Below are 24,019 nucleotides of genomic sequence, written 5' to 3'. Positions count from 1 at the left end.
GTATGAGCTCCTTAACTATACTCCACAGTATCCTCTCTCTACCCAACAACAACATCCACCTGCATTGCTCTGGAGTTTACAAGCATGCGCTCACCTAAATACTGCTTGTCTGCTTGCAGATGCAGGAGCTGCCATTAATGGCGGACAGCACCGAGCCAGAGCTCCAGCTGTTCGACAGTGATGTTGCTGCGACTCCAAGGAGAGGCAACGACACTACGACGGTACTTATTCGACTGTATAGTTGCTTTCCTACAAAAATGAACCATTAACTATTCACTCCTTCAAATCTATGAATCTGTAGAGCTTTTTTTATCTCTGAAGTTCAAATATGTTGCGCTATTATGCCCTTCTTCATTTTTTGTGGCAAAAGTTTTATTACAAAACATGTCCACTTCACCAAACTTTCTTGCTAAAACAAAGTTTTTAATTCGGACGAAAGTGCTAGATTTATGTTTAACACAGTGTAAAGTTACTAATTTAATTTTTTTCCATTTGCACTAATTAAACAGGCAATTTACATTGACATTGGTTCTTCCTCCGGTAATATGTTTCCTCCTCAACCAAATTACGACGAGACACCAGATTTTAACCAGAGGGGTGGATTTGACATGCCTGTTCAAGTACTGGCCTACTAACAAACTTACACTCTTTCGCATGATATTTTTTGTTTTTCACAATCATCTACTAAATTTGACATAATGACATTTTTTGGCAGTTCGTCATCGGGGGTGATATTTTCACTGACTTTCATTCTATTGTTGGAGATCAAGAACAACCACCTTTTTATGGCTCTGGCGAAATTGAAAGGGATGGAGAAAATGTAGAGCAGTTCGATGAGTCCATGGCGTTTCAGGTGAAAATATTTTTTCTAATACGAAGGACGATTTTCTTAACGAATATTATATTGAAATTTGTGACAATATATCCAATAATTTAATAATAAAACATATGCATTTCCACAAAAAAATCCAAAACCACATGTAAAAGTACAACTTTAATTGAAAATGATAAATTCTAAATAACAACATACTAGGAGGTCAGTGGACAAGCGTGGCAAAGTAGATTAGCTTATTTAACAACAGAAAGATTACATCCTTTAATTATTGATTTTCAAAATTTATACGAGATAGTAGTCAAAATGTAAATAGTTTTTGATGTTATTTCTCCTTTTACTAATTTTTCATATAAATGGTCCTAGTGGCAGGAGCAACATTCAGTTACTGGATTATAAAAAATTCATGTACACTTATAAATACAACCATCCATCTCAAATACACGCAGCAGTACACTGAAAAAGGTGTGGCAGACAACCTGGCATACTCAGCATAAAAACTGAGACCATCCTCTCCCCAGCCCACCAAACAGAGCACCACCCGAAACAATCAGATCCGGCCATGGTAGGAGGAAATCCAAGATCCAAACCACAGCTACGATTGGCTGTTAGGTTGAGACCTCGGCCGATTCCGTGGAGGATAGTTGTTAAGGTATGAGCAGAAATCAAATTAAAGATACCGCCCACGATGTAGATCTATGGATAGCCTGTGGATCTTTTCTCCTATGCCGCAGATCGGTTGATCCACATCACTTTTTAATTTTTGCTTTTCCAATTAGAGGAATCAGGGGATATGGTTGCGCACTCAAATATCATTCCTAATGGTCTTTCTTAAGTATTCTTTGATTATTATGTGGGTCGAAGCTAATCAGTTATACATCAACCACCTATGTATAAGTGTTTATAAACAACATATTTTTTTAACTGTTTCCTCTTTTACAGCAGAACTTGATTTCTAATGGACCGATGTTAGCTCCATTACCTCAAAGCTGCCCTACTCAGCCAAACTTCAACAATATCCCTACCCAGGTACAAAAAGATAATATATGATTGAAAATAGCAAATAGTAATTATTTGGTGGACTTTTAATGTTCAAATTTATTATTGTAATTCATTTCATCCCTATATTCAACGTGTAAGGATTGTTTCATACAGGGCATAAATCAAAACATGGCGGAACAATTTTCTATCTTTCTTGATTCGGCAAAAGAGATGATGGGCAATCTGTTCGGACGACTTGACGGTGTGTGCACAAGCCTAAAGGAATCATCTGAATCCATGAAGCAGCTGACAGGCGTCATTGCTGAAAGGGAGGAAGGTTCTAAAAAAAGACATGAAGAAAGAAAGAGGAAGGACTTAGGCAAGTTAATCATTTTTCAAAATCTAAAATTACAAATTACACATGATGTGAAGTTAAAAACAGTACTTGTTATGTTTTATCATATCTATTTAATAAATCCTATAAATTCCTTTACTAATTAGCACATATAAAATTATACAATAATGTCTGACATTTTCAGTTCATTACCATGACTAAACAGATATGTGTATTGGGATGAAAAATGGAGATGTCATGTATGTTGATGAACCATCTCAGTCGCAGACAGGCAATTTGTTTGATAAGCAAAAGAGGACGGTGACATAGGCATCCCAAATGGGCCTGCCGAAGATAGTACCCGGGGTTTACTGAAGGCCCACTACCCGAAGAATAAGAAGATTCGGGAGCCCAAGATATATCAAGGAAAGTCAAGAGTTGTAATAGGAAGTGTTATTTTGTAATCTGGCGGGATGAGTTAGAAACCGTCCCGGACTCTGTAATTTGTACTACACGAATCCCTCGGCTCCACCTCCTATATAAAGGGGGAGTCGAGGGACGAGGAGATCATCGAATCATTATCTGAAAACCCTAATTTTCATAATCGTCGAGTACTTTTCGGCTGAAACCTTCGAGATCTACTTGCCCTCTACTTCTAACTAAACCCTAGCCTACAATCCATAGGCATTGACAAGTTGATACCTTGTCAATTGGCGCCGTCTGTGGGAACTAGAGGCGTAAGGATCTGATCTCGATGGCACGTTCAAGATCTTCGACATCATCAACTGCAAGCAATACAATGGATCGAGGTAAACAGATCGCTGCTGGTCTTGTCGATTTTGTTCCTCACCCACCCTCCCGTTTGGATGCATATGCGTATCTGGCGGAGCCCATGGAGATGACGTTCGGAAGGTTTCACTTTCGCGTCGAGAAGGAAGGATCGTATCGTGTCGAGGTTCCGATTTCGTCGGGATCGTCGAAGGTCGATTCCGATTTTTCAAGCTATGCGTCGTCAACCGAGTCAGGAGAAGAAGAAACTTCGGCGACACGCTACATCAGCACCAGAACAAGAGAGAAACTCGCCAAGATCTTCAACGACATGTCGTTTGAGTCATCTGCGGACTCATATATAAGCGATGGCTCAAGCGATGTCGACAGTTACGACTTCATCGACAAATCTATCACAGTGGGCAAGGTCTTCATCAATCTAAACGATGATGCCACCAAACCCAACATAGATCTGAGTACAAAGTATCATCAGATTTATGCCATTGAAGATCAAGAGGAAACATCTGAGGCTTTCGACAGTTTGGAAAATCCATACGTCGATCCCTCCAATCTGCGCCAAGGCCTGGGCAACAAATACGTCGGGCCAGAGCCGCGAGATAGAGTTCAACTTTCACAAGCAGCGTGGGACAGAGCCGCGAGAGCTATGAACGGTGCAGAACCAATGACTACCACGGCCACACCAGAGGAATTGCAAGCATATCAATATAGGCTCGCACGAGCTGCGAGGGAATTGGAAAAACAGACAGCTGAGTTGAACAGGAGAAAGGAAGCAGCTTCACGCATCCGGCAGAGAAGTGCAGATCAGAGTCGACAATCTAGAACTTCGGGTGATAGCCACAGGGAGGCTCGGAACAGAGGAAGATCAAGGTTACAACACATACCCGAAGCAGAAAGAGAGCACTTGGTTCAAAACCTCGACATGTCCTTTATGTCGATAGACACAAGAGGAAACATTATCCCTAAGACACCAGAAGCTGGGTATATGGCGACACAAGCTTTTATCCTCGCGTCTAAACCACCTCCAGGTGATCCAAGGGAAACACTATACAATATGGCGATAGCAGGAGTTGGAGCTATGGGGACAGCGTTCGTTTCAACGCCTCCCGAAGGAACAGCAAGGCAAAATAGTCCACGACCTGCAGCAGCAACGGCGGCAGCCCCTGAAGGACCAAGTGGAGCAAGAGATACGGCAGCACAAGCAAGAGTCGACAGAGCACGACAAAGCAGAAGGGATCATCGGCAATCTCCGGAGCTTAACGACGAAGATATGTGCGGCTTGCCATGCTTCACGAGGAGAGTCCGAAAAACTCGAGTCCCTTCAGGATTCAAGCTACCCGACAATTTCAAAAAGTTCGACGGCCTTCAAGATCCAGAGGATTGGCTAGTCGACTATTTGGAGACAGTGAAGCTCACGGGAGGAACCAGGGCAACAGCCATGCAAAGCATTCAGGTGCATTTGAGTGGAGCCGCACGATCATGGATAAAGAAACTCACTCCAGGATCTATCGACAGCTGGGAAAGTTTCGAGGACGTGTTCGTCAAGAACTTCAGATCCACGTGCAAAAAACCTGCGTCCTTAGAGGAGTTGAGAGCATGTCGACAAAAGCCAGATGAGTCAATGAGAAAATACATTCAAAGATGGAATATCATCAAAAACTCGGCAGAAAATATATCTGACGAGAGAGCAATAGATGCGTTTGTTGCAGGAATCAGGCGTGGAGATTTTGTCGAGGACTTGGGGAGAACCAATCCAAGAACAGTATCTGCGTTAATGGAGATAGCAAACAAATGGGCAGATGGAGAAGATGCTGTCTATAACAAACGACACAGGTCGCCAGAAGAGGACCGGGGGCGAAACTATCAACCAAGGCGACGATTTCCTCGGCAGTACCAGAACTACGACGCTCCAGGATAAATTTCGGCAGGTTTTCGGACAAATACAGGAGGAAGCAACAGAGATGATTACAAGAGAAGCAATGAACAGCGAGGTGATAACAGGGATGATTCACGCAGCAGGCAAAATAGCGGGCCCAGGTTCCCAAGACCTTTCGTGTCCCCTGAAGAGATGATGAATGGACCGTGCCAGATGCACTTTTTCCTCGACAGCAACGGTAAAAGACAGTCAGGGCACTTGCAGAAAGACTGTCGAAATTTTCAGGCAATGTTGCGGTATGCAGAAAACGCTAACGCGCGGGCAGCACAAAGAAATCCTCGAGAACCTAGAAGCGAGATTCACTTGCCGCCTCCTCCCGCGATCACAGACGACAATCGGCATCAGCTCAGAATAGCGGCAGCACCTGCACCACCACCTTATGTTGATCCTAACTCCAATGGAGCAGTGTCGATGATTCAGAAGGGAAGGCCGTCCAATAGAGCTCAGAAAGTAATCTCACGACAGGTGTTTATGGCAGAGAAAATGCCTCCACCAACAGTTGAGTACCTTAATTGGTCAGGACAAGATATCGGCTTCACAATAGCAGATCATCCGCAGCAAGTTCCCCGACCAGGGCAGTCAACACTTATTCTGCCAGCAGTTATCGCGGGATTTGATGTCTCTCGAGTGTTCATAGACGGCGGCAGTAGCTTAAACCTTATGTATGCAGATACATTGAGGAAGATGAACATATCCTTAGCAAACTTGAAACCAACAGACACAAGGTTCCACGGCATCACACCGGAAAAACCAAGTTATCCATTGGGGAAGATCAATCTCGACGTTCAGTTTGGGACCCGCGAAAATTATAGAATCGAGAAGCTCGAATTTGAAGTCGTAGATTTTCCGTCACAATACCACGCTCTGTTGGGACGACCAGCATATGCTAGATTTATGGCGGTGCCACACTATACATACCTGTTGTGGAGGTTGCCTGGGCCAAAGGGACCAATCACAGTCAAAGGAAGCTTTGCCTTAGCCGATAAATGCGACAAGGATTTTCACCGGCTGTCAGAAACTTTCGGGATGCAAGCTGAGTACTTGGCGTCAAAAAGCATGACTGATTACGACGTACTACCAGACGTTGGAAGGCCAAACAAAGAATCAACTTTCAGTACCGAGAAAAATTCAAAAGAAGTGCAGATTCACCCGACAGATCCGAAAAAGACGACATCTATCGCAAACGACATGGATATCGCATAGGAAAGCGCGCTCGTCGAGTTCCTCCGTGAGAACTGGAAAATCTTCGCATGGTGTCCAGCTGACATGCCAGGAGTACCCAGGGAACTTGCCGAGCACCACCTAAACTTGGATCCGATGGCGAGACCAATCAAACAACCTTTGCGGCGTTTCGGAACCAAACCGCAAAGCCATCTTTGTCAGAAATTAATCGACTACGAGAAGCTGGTTTTATCAAAGAGATATTCACGAAGCCACATGGGTAGCAAATCCTGTGCTTGGTGCCGAAGAAAAACACTAAGGTCCTTCGCATGTGCGTCGACTTTACGTGTCTCAATAAACATTGTCCAAAGGATCACTTTCCTCCCGAGGATCGATCAAATTATCGACTCCACGGCTGGATGTGAACGTCTTTCCTTCCTCGACGCATATTCTCGGTTATAACCAGATCAGATTGAAAGTAGAAGATGAAGTAAAAACCGCGTTTATTACACCTTACGGCGTGTTTTGCTACGTAACAATGCCCTTTGGTCTAAAAAATGCGGGAGCAACATATCAGAGGATGATGCAGAAGTGTTTGGCGACACAGATTGGGAAGAACGTGCAAGTATACATCGATGATGTCGTCATAACATCAAAAAAGGGGGCAACGCTGATCGAGGATCTCCAGGAAACCTTCGACAACCTTGATAAGTTCTGCCTCAAACTGAACCCGACGAAGTGTTCTTTCGGCGTCCCAGCAGGAGAACTTCTGGGGTTTCTAGTTTCAGCAAGAGGGATCGAAGCAAATCCCGATAAAATACAAGCTATCGTAACAATGAGGAAGCCAACAAAGTTGAAAGAAATACAACAGCTAACTGGGCGAGTCGCAGCTTTGAGCAGATTCGTCGCTAGGCTGGGTGAAAAAGCGTTACCATTCTACGCTCTGATAAAGCAAGGAGATAAATTCCAATGGAACGAAGAAGCCGACAGAGCTCTCGAGGATTTAAAGCGCACAATCTCGACACCACCAATTTTGGTGGCGCCAAAAGAAAGGGAACCTCTCCTGCTGTATATCGCAGCCACACCCCAAGTGGTGAGCACGGTGCTAGTTGTCGAAAGAGAAGAAGAAGGAAAACTCCACGGCGTGCAAAGGCCAGTATACTTCGTTAGCGAAGTTTTATCACCCTCAAAACAAAGGTACCCTCAGTACCAAAAGATAGCATATGAAGTGTTCACAACAGCACGAAAATTACGCCACTATTTTTCGGCACACCCGATCATAGTGGTCAATGAAGCTCCCTTGTCAAATATATTGAATAACCCAGAAGCTACGGGTCGTGTCTCCCTTTGGGGAATAGAACTTTCCCCTCGGGACATCACGTATGAAAAAAGAAAAGCAATCAAGTCGCAAATACTGCCGGACTTCATTGCAGAGTGGATGGAGTTGCAAAATACAGGACCTCCAGACTTGTCGAGAACCTGGACCATGAACTTTGACGGGTCCAAAAGACTAGAAGGAGCTGGCGCAGGAGTAGTACTCATATCACCTGAAGGCGACAAGTTAAAGTACATCCTTCGGATGACGTTCCCTAACGCATCTAACAATGAAGCAGAATATGAGGCTCTCATACACGGGATGAAGATGGCGAAAGCCTGCGGTGCAACTCGACTAAAAATCTTTGGCGACTCACAGTTGGTGGCTCAGCAAGTTATGAACCAATGTGACGCAGTCAATGATAGCATGATGGCATACAAGGAGGTGTACAACGAGCTCGAGAAGTTGTTCGATGGATGCGAAGTAAATCATATTAGTAGATTGAGCAACGACGAAGCCGACGTTCTTGCAAACATCGGGTCGCAATGCCTTGCAGTCCCGCCAGGTGTATTCTCCGGGAAGAGATAACGAGAGATCCACCAAGTCGACAAAATCAAAAAAGAAGGAGAAGAAACCCTCGGGGGCTACCAAGGAAAAGCAAGAGGAAGAAGAAGAAGATCAGGACCTGGTCATGGTGATACGTATACCGTGGATGCAGCCGTACATATCATACATCCTCGGGAAAGAAATACCCGATGATCCAGTTGAGGCAAGACGAGTAATTCGACGCTCCAAAGCTTTCACGGTGGTCAAAGGAGAATTGTATAAGCGAAGTATTTCAGGCGTCTTGCAAAGGTGTGTTACACCCGAAGAAGGAAGAATAATTCTGAAGGACGTACACGAAGGAATATGTGGCCACCACGCGAGTAGTCGAGCTATTGCAGCCAAGGTCTTTCGGGCAGGATTCTACTGGTTGACAGCAATCGAGGACGCCAAGGACATAGTAAGAACTTGCGACGCGTGTCAAAGGTTTGCCGCAAAACCTCACTCTCCAGCAGCAGAGCTAGCACCAATACCATTGTCATGGCCCTTTGCTCAATGGGGACTTGATATGGTGGGCAAGTTACACAAATCCTGGCCAGGAGGAAAGGAGTATATGCTAGTAGCTATCGACAAATTTACAAAGTGGATAGAAGCGAAGCCGATAAATTCACCAGACGGAGCATCCGCGGTAAAATTCATAAAAGGCCTCGTTTTCAGATTTGGAGTGCCCCACAAAGCATCGTCTGTACAACGGCAGAACTTCACATCCCACGAATTCAAGGATTATTGCGAAGAGGTGGGTATCAAGTTGCACTTTGCGTCGCTTGCACATCCTCAAACCAATGGGCAAGTCGAGAAAGCCAATGGCATCATCTCGCAATGGCATCAAGAAATGCTTGTTAGGACCCTTTGGAAAAAGCTCGGCATACCTGGCCGGAAGAATTACCAAGTGTGTTGTGGAGCATCCGAACAACACCAAACACAAGAATACAGGAAACTCCGTTTTTCTTGGTTCATGGAGCGAAGCGATACTACCAATCGAGATAGAGCACAACTCTCCACGTGTCGTCGAATATGACGAAGAAGTGTCGAGAAAAGCACTAGAAGACGACGAGGACGCACTTGATGAAGCCCGAGACGACCAATTGTCTCTCCTAACCAAATACCAACAGGACTTGAAGAATTACCACAGTCGACGTTTACGGCCAAGATCTTTTCAGGTGGGAGACCTAGTTCTTCGGCTCACGCAAAAAAGTCATGAAAAACTCGAGTCACCATGGCTTGGCCCTTACATTGTCACGGAAGTAATCGGAGGAGGAGCATACAGGATAAAGGACAAGAAGACAGGGGTGGAGGAGCCAAACCCCTGGAACGTGGCGCAACTCAGGCGGTTCTACGCCTAGAGTCGAAATATAGTCCTTGTAAAACTTCAATATACTGAAACGCCCGCGAGTTTTCAGACGCACTCTTTTCCTTTTTCGGGGCACCGAGTGGGGCCGGAGAAGGTTTTTAATGAGGCGGGCTCGCGGTGCTGCAATATAATAAAGATAGTGTCAATATACCTTTCTCTTTATCGACATGTTCAAAGTCTTCGCTCCGACGAATTTCAATATAGTCCATCAAAAAAGAAAAAACCTTGCCTTGGTATTAAAATACCTCGTGAGTCAGTAAAAATACAAAATAGTACTCAATAAAGAAGCTCGGGGGCTCATATTCGCCATAAACATATAAATGCCTTGGTTCAAAACCTCGCAATATATAAATACAGTAAAGAGTCACCGAAACACTCGGGGGCTAGATGAACAGAGAAATATAATGATTGCTTTACAATATAGTCATGGATTACAAAGAAGAAGTATCTACAAGAGGAAAATAACTAGTCTTGATTCAATATGTCATCAAGAGTAACTCTGTTTTCTTCAGGAGCAGCACCAAGAAAATCGGCATAATGGCCATCGGCAAAAAAGTCGGCGTCCATCCGAAGAAGGTCCTCAATCATTTCTTCGGCTATAGGCGTAACCTTCGTGTTAATCCCGTCAACACCAACTCTTCGACGTTTTACCTTTTGATGAACTTTCGCGACAACTTGGGTAAGGTCAAGATTTGAGTGGCAGATCTGGAGCATGATAAGAGCAAATCTGGCGCCAGCTACCAGTTGAGCTTTGACAAAATCATGGATACTGCGAGCATCCTTGAACCTTTCCATCAATTCAGAAAGAGTTTTTGGTTGGACGTTCCGAGGAAACATGGAGTTGTAAACCATGGACAAGGTCTTGGTACAGAAGTCAAGGAAATCGCGAGTTTGAGAGGTGCGATCTTGAAATCTGACAATTTGGCGGGTCCTCTCTGGGGTAGCCCAAAACAAAGAACCATGGTCCAGGGAAAGATTAACAAGGAGGTTTGTCCTAGCATTTACCCTCTCTTCCTCGGCAGCAGCATCAGTAAAGGCACCTATCAGAACAAAGAAGTGGAAACCGTTAAGAGACAATAGCATGAAGATGAAAGATATCAGAGGATGAAACAGGCATACCCGACATATCTGCACTGGCTTCATTCATTAATTCGAGCATGAAATTTTCTCGAGTAGTCGCCTTTTCAGCCTCGGAAGCAGCAATTTCCTTAGCAGCCACGGCCTCGCGAGCTTGCTGAAGAGCAACTTTTTCGGCTTCAGATGATTTACGAGATTGCTCCATCATCACAAGTGTTTGCTTCTTCGCATACTGAAGTTGCTGTCGAAGTTCATCCAGTTCTTGCGACAAGGTATCGTCGACAGGAGCCGTACCAGCAAAAGCTCTTCTCGCGCGAGAAGAAGAAGGCGAAACATTGGAAGGAGCGGAAGATGGAGTATAGTTATCAAATATCAACTGAAATTTAAACAAGACAACATCAAACAACAAGCAAAGATAGAAGTTTTCATTAATCTCTTGGAATAATTACAAAGGCATTACAGTGGAGCTAAGGAAGTACGTGTCGCCAAATGACTACTTTGGCGACAAGAGCAAAAGAAACAGAAAGAAAAACAGAGGCATGCAACTAGACCTCCGGCCTTGACGAGCTAGGAGTCGACGATGGCTTAATCCCGAGATAGGCCAAGATCTTCTTTGTGTTGGGCGTGGCTGCCTTAATCAGCGACTTCCACCTTGACTGCTCTATTTGCTCGGTGTCGCCAACTTTCATCCAGTCAATAGTCTATCGACTGTCAGCAACCAACGCGACAGTGTTCTCAACGGCAACCTTCATATTTTCTTGGCGCATCTTCAGTCCAAGGTCTTCCGGTGTATTGAACATCTTGGCAAGGTTGAGGAAAGTCGCAGGCTCCTCTTTCTTCGGGAAGAAGTAGGTTAACAATGCCGACAACACTGCGCTAGCATTCGACACACCTTCACGAATCTCGGATCCATGAAGCTCCAGATAGGAAAGTGCGTCAAGGACAGGGTCATTGATAGGATTCGTCAGATCAAAATCCTGGTTTGTTTGGGCTGTCAAGGAAACAAAGCATTAGTGAAAAGACAAGAAACAACGATTCTCATAAAAATAGAAGGGATCAGCAAAATTACTGAAAGTGCGGCGACTCTGAGTTTTCAGGCGCTTGAGGATTCCTTCTTCACGAGAAGCTTGCGCAGCTTTGTGCTCATCCAAGGCAGCTGTAGCATCCTCAAGTTTTTTCTGCAGCTTCCTCGACACTGCCAGCTTTCGCCTTGGCTTCATCAGCTTCGGCCTTGGCTTTGCTAGCAGCGAGTTCGGCTTTCTTGCGAGCCGCCTCACTTTGCTCAAGTTTTCGAGCAAGTGCGTCGGCGCGTTCGTTGGCCTCTGCAAGTTTCTCTGTCGAGATATGGAAAAGAGAGAGAAGAAAGATCAAAATCGCGAAAAGCAACAGGAGTAAAAAATCAAGGAAAAACAGCAAGTATAAAAGTCGTTACCTTCGGCTCTATTAGCATATTCACGGTATCCAATAAATTGGGAACCGATGCGGAGAAGATCTTTGATCATAGGCTGTTCAAGGTGAACACAGCAAGAGAAACATCGGCATGAAAAAGAGAAAAGGTGTGAAAAAACAAAATAAGGAAAATATAGATGTCGACAAGCTTACATCATCTAAGAGCAGAGTCGATTTAACCGCCCAACCGAGGGGCAGGTTCAACAATCTTTTCAACCCTTGTCCTTTTTGGTGAAGGAGCAAGGGGGCTTGATGGTGGAGTAGTGGTGACGACGTTTTGTTGAGGAGGCGAGGTTTCTTCTCCTTCAACTAGCGTGTCTGAAGCAAGTACAGTACGTGACGTGCTTGTCCGAGGAGCCACGTCAGTAGTTGGTACTTCTTCCTCGTCATCACTGTTGATCAAAAAATCGGCAGCATAAAAAGCAAGACAAGATAAATATTTCGAGTACAAAAAAAAAAAAAGGGAGAAATAAAGACGACTTACGAGCTGACGAGGGATTCAACATAAGGATCGTAAGCTGCCTTCGGATGAGAAGGAACAACTTCTTCAGCCTTAGAGGTGCCAGAATCCTCGGCATCAGTCCTTTTTCTTTTGTTCCTTGGAGAAACAGCAGGAGGAAGGGATTGCGTCGACTCAACGGCTTCGTACTCAACTTCTTTTTCGTGAGAAGCCGCAGATTTGTGAGAACCCGCGACTTCACTTTCAGGAATAGAAGAACCTTGAGTATCTTCGGCAACGATGGCCTGTTCTTCGACTTCTCCACCCTCCGGAAGAGGAGGAAGGGAGGTCATAGTAGGATGGTTCTGTAAAAAATAGTGACCAAAGGAAAATTAAAGAGATGACAATACAACGAGATGCAGAGAAAGTGCGGAACAAGATAAAAACTCGGGAAGACAAAATACCTCGGGGAGTGGATTGGCGGAGCTGTACGGCTCCACGCGACAAGAGGAAGGAATTGGATCTTTGCCCAGGCGAGAAAGTCTTCGAATCAACTTCTCCAAGTCCTTGGTGGAAAGATCACCGGAGATTCTGTTGGCGTCATTTTTACCAGAATACGTCCAAAGGGGATTTTTGCGAGCCTGAAGAGGCTGCACTCTAATCCTAAGGAAGTAGGCAGTGATTTGAACACCAGACAGCTCTTTGCCTCGAGTGTTTTGAAGCTGACGAATACGAGACATGAGTGCCTCTGTCGCCTTTTTCTCTTCCTCGGAAGCTTCGGCATCCCAGGAGCGGCGGCGCTGAATCCTGGCACTTCCGTCGAAAGGAATTATGTTGTGCTCAACGGAGTTGGCGCTTTCTTCGTGAATGTAGAGCCACTTTTTGCGCCATCCTTGGACAGAATCAGGAAACTTGACGTCGAAATAGTCGACATCGCATTTAACACAGATAACAACGCCACCTATGTTATAAGTGGCGTTGTGAGAGCCATTACGGCGGAGGCAGAAAATGCGTTTCCACAGAATCCAATTAGGAGGAATTCCGAGGAAGCATTCGCAAAGTGTGATAAAAATGGAAATGTGAAGGATGGAATTGGGGGTCAACTGGTGCAGTTGAATCCCATAAACGAAAAGAAGGCCGCGGAGGAAATCATGAATTGGGGCCGACAGGCCGCGGATAAGGTGATCAACGAAACTAACCCGATACTCCATTGGAGGATTGGGGTAGCTCTCCTCGCTAGGAAAGCGGATGGCGTCTTCTTTCTTCATGAGGCCAAGCCTCTTCAGCGTATTGACATCCTGGTTGGAGATCTTGGATCTCTCCCACTCAAGATCTTTGGCGGCCATCTTGGATTCTGGCGTGCTGTGGCAAGTAAGTCGTGTGCGCGGTGGCATCAACGGCAATGGGCAAAGCAGTGATCGTGAGTGTGGAAGAACAGAGAGAGTTGGGCGCAGGGGAAGCTTTGCGAAGAGAAACAGATGTGCGGCGCAAGCGAGGGAGTGCACGGAGGTTGAAGAAAGGTTTATATAAGAATCGGGTGAAGCGATGAACCGTTGGATGAAGAAATCGTGTGGTGACAGCAAATCTTCTAGATAAAAGGGTAAAAAGGTATTTTTACTGAGATAAGCGTTACCGTACGTGCGCCAGGAAAAGCGGAGGACGTGTGTCCCCCACTTGCACGACGTGTCAACGTGGAAGAAGCAATGGACCCACAGGGCAAAAAAATCACGACTGTTAAACAGAGATGAAGTAAATTTGAAGCATGCCGACAAGAATTCGAAAAGATTGGCGATAAGAGGAGTTATTTGAATACTTCGGGAGCCTTTGACCAAATACAAGTTTTTGCCCAAATGCTCGGGGGCTACTTCGAAAAAAAAAAGTAAAATTTCGAGTATGGCAATATAGAAAATGTTGAGCCTACAACCAAGCACAAGTCCTTGGCTGTAGCCTCGGGGGCTACTCCCATCGGGAGCGCTGTTCGCGCACCCGAGAGATAAAAAAAGAAGAGAGAGATCATATTGGGAAATAACGACAATATAGCGATAAGGTGGACTAAAATGTCGAGCCTACAACCAAGCACAAGTTCTTGGTTGTAGCCTCGGGGGCTACTCCCATCGGGAACGCTGTTCGCGTGCCCGATGAAATTAACAAAGGAAAAGATAGAAAAGCAAGAGAGTATATTTCGAGTTATAATTAACTCTACATATACTCCCATCGGGAGAGCAATATAAGTCATATTTGACTCGATAAAATGTGCCATTCCAACAGCCGGAAAAGCACTCGACAATATATTCTCAGAACGCCAAAGTTGCGATCAATTTCTGAATGCCGCAAAATTTGCGAAGGTAAGACCCCAGATCCGTTCTGCTGGGCGTGGCATCGCCAAAGACTGCGCTCTGCTGCTTTTATCCGTATCAACAGATACGAAGAAAAATCCTAACGGACGCGTTAGGTACCCGATAAATTTGACTGGGACTCGACGTAATGGTAAGACCTTAAGCGGCACCGTCGACGTTTACACCCAAGATCCCGAGATCATGTCCAGGGACGTGATCTTGAAGTAGGTTTTTGCGGATTGCCACCGTGAGCGCTTAACTAGTACCTGATCCGTCAGATGAACTAGCCCCAACTACCATTATCCCTGTACAATATAGAATTTTATATGAAGAAGTATAAAAAGGTTAAAGCTTTTGAATAAAAATAAACAGTGGAGATTTTCCCTGATTCTACGATTCAAGCAAAATCTCGGGGGCTACTGACATAGGCATCCCAAATGGGTCTGCCGAAGATAGTACCCGGGGTTTACTGAAGGCCCACTACCCGAAGAATAAGAAGATTCGGGAGCCCAAGATATATCAAGGAAAGTCAAGAGTTGTAATAGGAAGTGTTATTTTGTAATCTGGCAGGATGAGTTAGAAACCGTCCCGGACTCTGTAATTTGTACTACACGAATCCCTCGGCTCCACCTCCTATATAAAGGGGGAGTCGAGGGACGAGGAGATCATCGAATCATTATCTGAAAACCCTAATTTTCATAATCGTCGAGTACTTTTTGGCTGAAACCTTCGAGATCTACTTGCCCTCTACTTCTAACTAAACCCTAGCCTACAATCCATAGGCATTGACAAGTTGATACCTTGTCAGACGGTGAAGGAGATGGGCTTTTGGTTGCAGAATAGAGCCACAGTTGAAGATCTAAATGGGTAAGTAACTACTAATTGCTATAACACTTATATCATGCCCACATAAACAAGTTTCCTTTTACTAGTAAATTTTACTGTTACATATCCTCATACTGACTTTATTAATATCAACACTAGACCATGGATACAATTCCAAGACAACCCAAGGTTTACCATAGATGGTAATTATATAAACAAGTTCGTGAATACTGAAGTTGACGTTGATCAGAAAATGGCCTTTGCCATCGCAAGGCTGCTGAATAGAGGTCCAGGAAAGCAAGAAGCAGACTCTGGATTTACATGCCACTTCCTACTACATGATTGGGCAGTAAGATATCAATGATCATTTACTTAACACCCTCTAAAGCAGATTTGGATGTAGTTTTGTTCATTGTAGTGTTTACTTTTCCGACTGGTTACCAATCTAACAGACATGATTTTAACATCTTCAGGCCAAGGCTCTACATGATAGTTCAACAACAGAAGATTGCATTCCTCTCTTTGACAGGCATGGTTTGAAGAAAAGCAAACTTGTTAAGTGCAACAAGGTATGTTGGTCTACACATCATCAAAAAACAGAAATCAAAATACCTGCACTGCTAAACATTATCTAATTCTTCTTTCTCAGATTGTCCCATTTGTTCTTCTTGGTGGAAAATGGTTGTCGGTCTCAATAGACATCCCTGGTAGGTCAACTACACTGATACACCCAACAGCTGCACAAAGACCTGTTAATGAAGTAGAGGAACAGTTCAAACCAATGTGCCATAGGCTGACGAAATTTGCTCTAAGCAACATTTCTGCGCTCACAATGAAGAACATCAAACACGAGCACTGGAGCTACAATGTTGCGCTGAGGGAAGAACACACATTCACCCCGTAAGTCAATGCATTTGCACATTTGTTTACTTTCTCACCCATATTGCATCCCCAGCTAAGCATGATCTAATAAATTTTATCTCTTTTTGAATTGGAGCAGAAACAACGCTGGAGCGATTGCCTTCTACTACAGTATACCGAGGGAAAACCAATTCATGGTAATGACAGTTACCTTTGCCATAAAAAAGAAATTAGTGTAATTTAGCATGTTCTTATTTCATCCATCTAGTTAAAACAACAATTAGGGTTGCTGCATAATAATATGTCTTAACCTCCCACTGTATCATTTTTTCCAGGCTGTTTCTGACGCACCGGTAACAAACGTCAAGATGAATTTTGTGCACGAACTTATCAAGATGTGCAGTAAAACTACAAACAAAACTGTAAAGAGGTGTGCCATCAGGAACCCTCCAGCCCCTCCAGCCCCTCCAGCTCCGAAAGTGTTGAAGGCGGCCTGATACGTCTCCAACGTATCGATAATTTCTTATGTTCCATGCCACATTATTGATGTTATCTACATGTTTTATGCACACTTTATGTCATATTCGTGCATTTTCTGGAACTAACCTATTAACAAGATGCCGAAGTGCCAGTTGCTGTTTTCTGCTGTTTTTTGTTTCAGAAATCCTAGTAACGAAATATTCTCGGAATTGGACGAAATCAACGCCCAGGGTCCTATTTTGTCACGAAGCTTCCAGAAGTCCGAAGAAGAGACGAAGAGGGGCCACGAGGGGGCCACACCCTAGGGCGGCGCGGCCCCCCCCCTTGGCCGCGCGGCCCTGTGGTGTGGGGCCCCCGTGCCGCCTCTTGACCTGCCCTTCCGCCTACAAATAGCCTCCGTCGCGAAACCCCCGATGCACGAGAGCCACGATACGGAAAACCTTCCAGAGACGCCGCCGCCGCCGATCCCATCTCGGGGGATCCAGGAGATCGCCTCCGGCACCCTGCCGGAGAGGGGATTCATCTCCCGGAGGACTCTACGCCGCCATGGTCGCCTCCGGTGTGATGTGTGAGTAGTCTACCCCTGGACTATGGGTCCATAGCAGTAGCTAGATGGTTGTCTTCTCCCCATTGTGCTATCATTGTCGGATCTTGTGAGCTGCCTAACATGATCAAGATCATCTATCTGTAATTCTATATGTTGCGTTTGTTGGGATCCGATGAATAGAAAATACTTGTTATGTTGATTATCAAAGTTATATCTATGTGTTGTTTATGATCTTGCATGCTCTCCGTTATTAGTAGATGCTCTGGCCAAGTTGATGCTAGTAACTCCAAGAGGGAGTATTTATGCTCGATAGTGGGTTCATGTCTCCGTGAATCTGGAGGGGTGACAAGAACCTCTAAGGTTATGGATGTGCTGTTGCCACTAGGGATAAAACATTGGTGCTATGTTCAAGGATGTAGTCACTAATTACATTACGCGCAATACTTAATGCAATTGTCTGTTGTTAGCAACTTAATACTGGAGGGGGTTCGGATGATAACCTGAAGGTGGACTTTTTAGGCATAGATGCAGTTGGATGGCGGTCTATGTACTTTGTCGTAATGCCCAATTAAATCTCACTATACTCATCATGATATGTATGTGCATGGTCATGCCCTCTTTATTTGTCAATTGCCCAACTGTAATTTGTTCACCCAACATGCTGTTTATCTTATGGGAGAGACACCTCTAGTGAACTGTGGACCCCGGTCCAATTCTCTTTACTGAAATACAATCTACTGCAATACTGTTCTACTGTTTTCTGCAAACAATCATCTTCCACACAATACGGTTAATCCTTTGTTACAGCAAGCCGGTGAGATTGACAACCTCACTATTTCGTTGGGGCAAAGTACTTTGGTTGTGTTGTGCAGGTTCCACGTTGGCGCCGGAATCCCTGGTGTTGCGCCGCACTACATCCCGCCGCCATCAACCTTCAACGTGCTTCTTGGCTCCTACTGGTTCGATAACCTTGGTTTCATACTGAGGGAAACTTGCCGCTGTACGCATCACACCTTCCTCTTGGGGTTCCCAACGGACGCGTGTTGAACGCGTATCAAGCATCTTTTTCTGGCGCCGTTGCTGGGGAGATCAAGACACGCTGCAAGGGGAGTCTCCACTTCTCAATCTCTTTACTTTGTTTTTGTCTTGCTTAGTTTTATTTACTACTTTGTTTGCTGCACTAAATCAAAATACAAAAAAATTAGTTGCTAGTTTTACTTTATTTGCTATCTTGTTTGCTATATCAAAAACACAAAAAAATTAGTTACTTGTTTTACTTTACTTAATATCATGCATGTTTTTATTTCACTAGTTAAGCATAATGGAAAACAACAAAAATATGAGAGATCTTTATGAACTTTATCTTGAATTAGGACATGATGTGTTCGAAGAGAGAATTAAAAAACCCATGGAACTTTATATGCATGCTAATGGGAATGCTATTACTATGAATGCTTTGAACACCATTGTTGCTAATGCTATGGAAAATTCTAAGCTTGGGGAAGCTGGCTCTGATGAGCATGATCTTTTTAGTCCCCCAAGCATTGAGGAGAAAATTTTCTTTTATGATTACAATATGCCTCCTATATATGATGATAGCCACTTTGTTGAATTTGCTCCCACTACAACTAATAAAATTGATTATGCTTACGTGGAGAGTAATAATTTTATGCATGAGACTCATGATAAGAATACTTTATGTGATAGTTATATTGTTGAGTTTGCTCATGATGCTACTGAAAGTTATTATGAGAGAGGAAAATATGGTTGTAGAAATTTTCATGTTACTAAAACACCTCTCTATGTGCTGAAATTTTTGAAGCTACACTTGTTTTATCTTTCTATGCTTGTTGCATTATGCTTCTTGAACTTGTTTATTTACAAGATTCCTATGCATAGGAAGCATGTTAGACTTAAATATGTTTTGGATTTGCTTCTTGATGCTCTCTTTTGCTTCAAATACTATTTCTTGCAAGTGCATCATTAAAACTGCTGAGCCCATCTTAATGGCTATAAAGAAAGAACTTCTTGGGAGATAACCCATGTGTTATTTTGCTACAGTACTTTGTTTTATATTTGTGTCTTAGAAGTTGTTTACTACTGTAGCAACCTCTCCTTATCTTAGTTTAGTGTTTTGTTGTGCCAAGTAAAGTCTTTGATAGTAAAGTAAGTACTAGATTTGGATTACTGCGCAGTTCCAGATTTCTTTGCTGTCACGAATCTGGGTCTACCTCCCTGTAGGTAGCTCAGAAAATTAAGCCAATTTACGTGCATGATCCTCAGATATGTACGCAACTTTCATTCAATTTGAGAATTTTCATTTGAGCAAGTCTGGTGCCATTTTAAAATTCGTCAATACGAACTGTTCTGTTTTGATAGATTCTGCCTTTTATTTCGCATTGCCTCTTTTGCTATGTTGGATGAATTTCTTTGATCCATTAATGTCCAGTAGCTTTATGCAATGTCCAGAAGTGTTAAGAATGATTGTGTCACCTCTGAATATGTTAATTTTTATTGTGCACTAACCCTCTAATGAGTTGTTTCGAGTTTGGTGTGGAGGAAGTTTTCAAGGATCAAGAGAGGAGTATGATGCAACATGATCAAGGAGAGTGAAAGCTCTAAGCTTGGGGATGCCCCGGTGGTTCACCCCTGCATATTCTAAGAAGACTCAAGCGTCTAAGCTTGGGGATGCCCAAGGCATCCCCTTCTTCATCGACAACATTATCAGGTTCCTCCCCTGAAACTATATTTTTATTCCATCACATCTTATGTGCTTTGCTTGGAGCGTCGGTTTGTTTTTGTTTTTGTTTTGTTTGAATAAAATGGATCCTAGCATTCACTTTATGGGAGAGAGACACGCTCCGCTGTAGCATATGGACAAGTATGTCCTTGGTTTCTACTCATAGTATTCATGGCGAAGTTTCTCCTTCGTTAAATTGTTATATGGTTGGAATTGGAAAATGATACATGTAGTAATTGCTATAAATGTCTTGGGTAATGTGATACTTGGCAATTGTTGTGCTCATGTTTAAGCTCTTACATCATATGCTTTGCACCCATTAATGAAGAAATACATAGAGCATGCTAAAATTTGGTTTGCATATTTGGTTTCTCTAAGGTCTAGATAATTTCTAGTATTGAGTTTGAACAACAAGGAAGACGGTGTAGAGTCTTATAATGTTTTCAATATGTCTTTTATGTGAGTTTTGCTGCACCGGTTCATCCTTGTGTTTGTTTCAAATAAGCCTTGCTAGCCTAAACCTTGTATCGAGAGGGAATACTTCTCATGCATCCAAAATACTTGAGCCAACCACTATGCCATTTGTGTCCACCATACCTACCTACTACATGGTATTTTCCGCCATTCCAAAGTAAATTGCTTGAGTGCTACCTTTAAAATTCCATCATTCACCTTTGCAATATATAGCTCATGGGACAAATAGCTTAAAAACTATTGTGGTATTGAATATGTAATTATGCACTTTATCTCTTATTAAGTTGCTTGTTGTGCGATAACCATGTTTATTGGGGACGCCATCAACTACTCTTTGTTGAATTTCATGTGAGTTGCTATGCATGTCCGTCTTGTCTGAAGTAAGAGAGATCTACCACCCTATGGTTAAGCATGCATATTGTTAGAGAAGAACATTGGGCCGCTAACTAAAGCCATGATCCATGGTGGAAGTTTCAGTTTTGGACAAATATCCTCAATCTCAAATGAGAAAATTATTAATTGTTGTTACATGCTTATGCATAAAAGAGGAGTCCATTATCTGTTGTCTATGTTGTCCCGGTATGGATGTCTAAGTTGAAGAATAATCAATAGCGAGAAATCCAATGCGAGCTTTCTCCTTAGACCTTTGTACAGGCGGCATAGAGGTACCCCTTTGTGACACTTGGTTAAAACATGTGCATTGTGATGATCCGGTAGTCCAAGCTAATTAGGACAAGGTACGGGCACTATTAGTATACTATGCATGAGGCTTGCAACTTATAAGATATAATTTACATGATACATATGCTTTATTACTACCGTTGACAAAATTGTTTCATGTTTTCAAAATCAAAGCTCTAGCACAAATATAGCAATCGATGCTTTTCCTCTATGAGGACCATTCTTTTACTTTTATGTTGAGTCAGTTCACCTATTTCTCTCCACCTCAAGAAGCAAACACTTGTGTGAACTATGCATTGATTCCTACATATTTGCTTATTGCACTTATTATATTACTCTATGTTGACAATATCCATGAGATATACATGTTATGAGTTGAAAGCAACCGCTGAAACTTAATCTTCTTTTGTGTTGCTTCAATGCTTTTACTATGAATTATTGCTTTATGAGTTAACTCTTATGCAAGACTTATTGATGCTTGTCTTGAAGTGCTATTCATGAAAAGTCTTTGCTTTATGATTCACTTGTTTACTCATGTCATATACATTGTTTTGATCGCTGCATTCACTACATATGCTTTACAAATAGTATGATCAAGATTATGATGGCATGTCACTCCGTAAATTATCTCGTGTTATCGTTTTACCTGCTCGGGACGAGCAGAACTAAGCTTGGGGATGCTGATACGTCTCCAACGTATCGATAATTTCTTATGTTCCATGCCACATTATTGATGTTATCTACATGTTTTATGCACACTTTATGTCATATTCGTGCATTTTCTGGAACTAACCTATTAACAAGATGCCGAAGTGTCAGTTGCTGTTTTCTGCTGTTTTTGGTTTCAGAAATCCTAGTAACGAAATATATCTCGGAATTGGACGAAATCAACGCCCAGGGTCCTATTTTGCCACGAAGCTTCCAGAAGTCCGAAGAAGAGACGAAGAGGGGCCACGAGGGGGCCACACCCTAGGGCGGCGCGGCCCCCCCCTTGGCCGCGCGGCCCTGTGGTGTGGGGCCCCCGTGCCGCCTCTTGACCTGCCCTTCCGCCTACAAATAGCCTCCGTCTCGAAACCCCCGCACCGAGAGCCACGATACGGAAAACCTTCCGCAGACGCCGCCGCCGCCGATCCCATCTCAGGGGATCCAGAGATCGCCCTCCGCACCCGCCGGGAGAGGGGATTCATCTCCCGGAGGACTCTACGCTGCCATGGTCGCCTCCGGTGTGATGTGTGAGTAGTCTACCCCTGGACTATGGGTCCATAGCAGTAGCTAGATGGTTGTCTTCTCCCCATTGTGCTATCATTGTCGGATCTTGTGAGCTGCCTAACATGATCAAGATCATCTATCTGTAATTCTATATGTTGCGTTTGTTGGGATCCGATGAATAGAGAATACTTGTTATGTTGATTATCAAAGTTATATCTATGTGTTGTTTATGATCTTGCATGCTCTCCGTTATTAGTAGATGCTCTGGCCAAGTTGATGCTAGTAACTCCAAGAGGGAGTATTTATGCTCGATAGTGGGTTCATGTCTCCGTGAATCTGGAGGGGTGACAAGAACCTCTAAGGTTATGGATGTGCTGTTGCCACTAGGGATAAAACATTGGTGCTATGTTCAAGGATGTAGTCACTAATTACATTACGCGCAATACTTAATGCAATTGTCTGTTGTTAGCAACTTAATACTGGAGGGGGTTCGGATGATAACCTGAAGGTGGACTTTTTAGGCATAGATGCAGTTGGATGGCGGTCTATGTACTTTGTCGTAATGCCCAATTAAATCTCACTATACTCATCATGATATGTATGTGCATGGTCATGCCCTCTTTATTTGTCAATTGCCCAACTGTAATTTGTTCACCCAACATGCTGTTTATCTTATGGGAGAGACACCTCTAGTGAACTGTGGACCCCGGTCCAATTCTCTTTACTGAAATACAATCTACTGCAATCGTTTCTACTCTTTTTCTGCAAACAATCATCTTCCACACAATACGGTTAATCCTTTGTTACAGCAAGCCGGTGAGATTGACAACCTCACTGTTTCGTTGGGGCAAAGTACTTTGGTTGTGTTGTGCAGGTTCCACGTTGGCGCCGGAATCCCTGGTGTTGCGCCGCACTACATCCCGCCGCCATCAACCTTCAACGTGCTTCTTGGCTCCTACTGGTTCGATAACCTTGGTTTCATACTGAGGGAAACTTGCCGCTGTACGCATCACACCTTCCTCTTGGGGTTCCCAACGGACGCGTGTTGAACGCGTATCACGGCCGATCAAGGAGATGGCAGAGCACTGAAACGACCTCGCAAGCAGAAGGAGAAGCTTGAAGATGGTGACTGCAGCGAGTCTGGATCGTGCAGCAAAAATGAGTTTGACTAATCTAGCTTGCTCCTTTTATGTAAGAAGACATGTTGGTCCTAGTTTGCACCTTATCACTCTAGCAAGAAACTCCTTTTATGTAATAGTACCGTATTATCACTCCGTTCCTTTGTGCCATCGACTTTATGAAGCTTAAATTACTATTATGACTGTTATTATTATGGATGAAGTAATTTTTATATCTTGTTGCAATTAATTTTTAATGTGTTTCAAATAGTTAATATATTTAAGAATTATATGCACACAATTGTATGAATTTTCAACACCATATAGAACATATGCTGTGTACAAAATCAAAACAAATATGCAATTTGTATTACAGCTTATACAACCTATTGGACATTGAGTCATGGTACGAACAACTGATATGCCAGAATTTATATAATAAGCAAATCAACATAGGATTAAACCATCTACTGATCTGAATTTT

At 43.5% G+C, this 24,019-nt stretch overlaps 1 protein-coding gene across 2 annotated transcripts; it reads left to right on the top strand.

Annotated features, from left to right (window-relative positions):
* Positions 1-1,282: 1,282 nt before the first annotated feature.
* Positions 1,283-23,768, top strand: LOC127299904 (uncharacterized). Of its 2 annotated transcripts, none has more exons than XM_051329937.2 (11): positions 1,283-1,484; positions 1,778-1,861; positions 1,988-2,192; positions 2,374-2,472; positions 15,416-15,467; positions 15,585-15,774; positions 15,899-15,994; positions 16,075-16,325; positions 16,426-16,483; positions 16,622-16,779; positions 23,481-23,768. In XM_051329937.2, exons 1-11 carry the CDS (start codon positions 1,395-1,397, stop codon positions 23,587-23,589), a joined length of 1,392 nt encoding a protein of 463 aa, XP_051185897.1. In that variant the 5' UTR covers positions 1,283-1,394; the 3' UTR covers positions 23,590-23,768. The 2 variants fall into 2 exon arrangements, with proteins under 2 accessions (XP_051185897.1, XP_051185896.1); XM_051329936.2 differs by having other exon boundaries at positions 1,775-1,861.
* Positions 23,769-24,019: the final 251 nt, after the last annotated feature.

Source organism: Lolium perenne, chromosome 5, assembly GCF_019359855.2.
Source record: "Lolium perenne isolate Kyuss_39 chromosome 5, Kyuss_2.0, whole genome shotgun sequence".
Lineage (NCBI taxonomy): Eukaryota > Viridiplantae > Streptophyta > Magnoliopsida > Poales > Poaceae > Lolium > Lolium perenne.
The sequence above is the reverse complement of the archived record's forward strand: the minus strand, read 5'-3'. Positions and strand labels throughout refer to the sequence as shown.

What these genes read in the sequence shown, in the direction of transcription:
- LOC127299904 (XM_051329936.2), top strand. Translation starts at nt 1,395, where the DNA reads ATGGTAGGAGGAAATCCAAGATCCAAACCACAGCTACGATTGGCTGTT. An exon ending in AACTTGTTAAGTGCAACAAG is followed by an intron (nt 15,995 to 16,074) that starts GTATGTTGGTCT and finishes CTTCTTTCTCAG; the next exon opens with ATTGTCCCATTTGTTCTTCT. An exon ending in CCGAAAGTGTTGAAGGCGGC is followed by an intron (nt 16,780 to 23,480) that starts CTGATACGTCTC and finishes GCGTATCACGGC; the next exon opens with CGATCAAGGAGATGGCAGAG.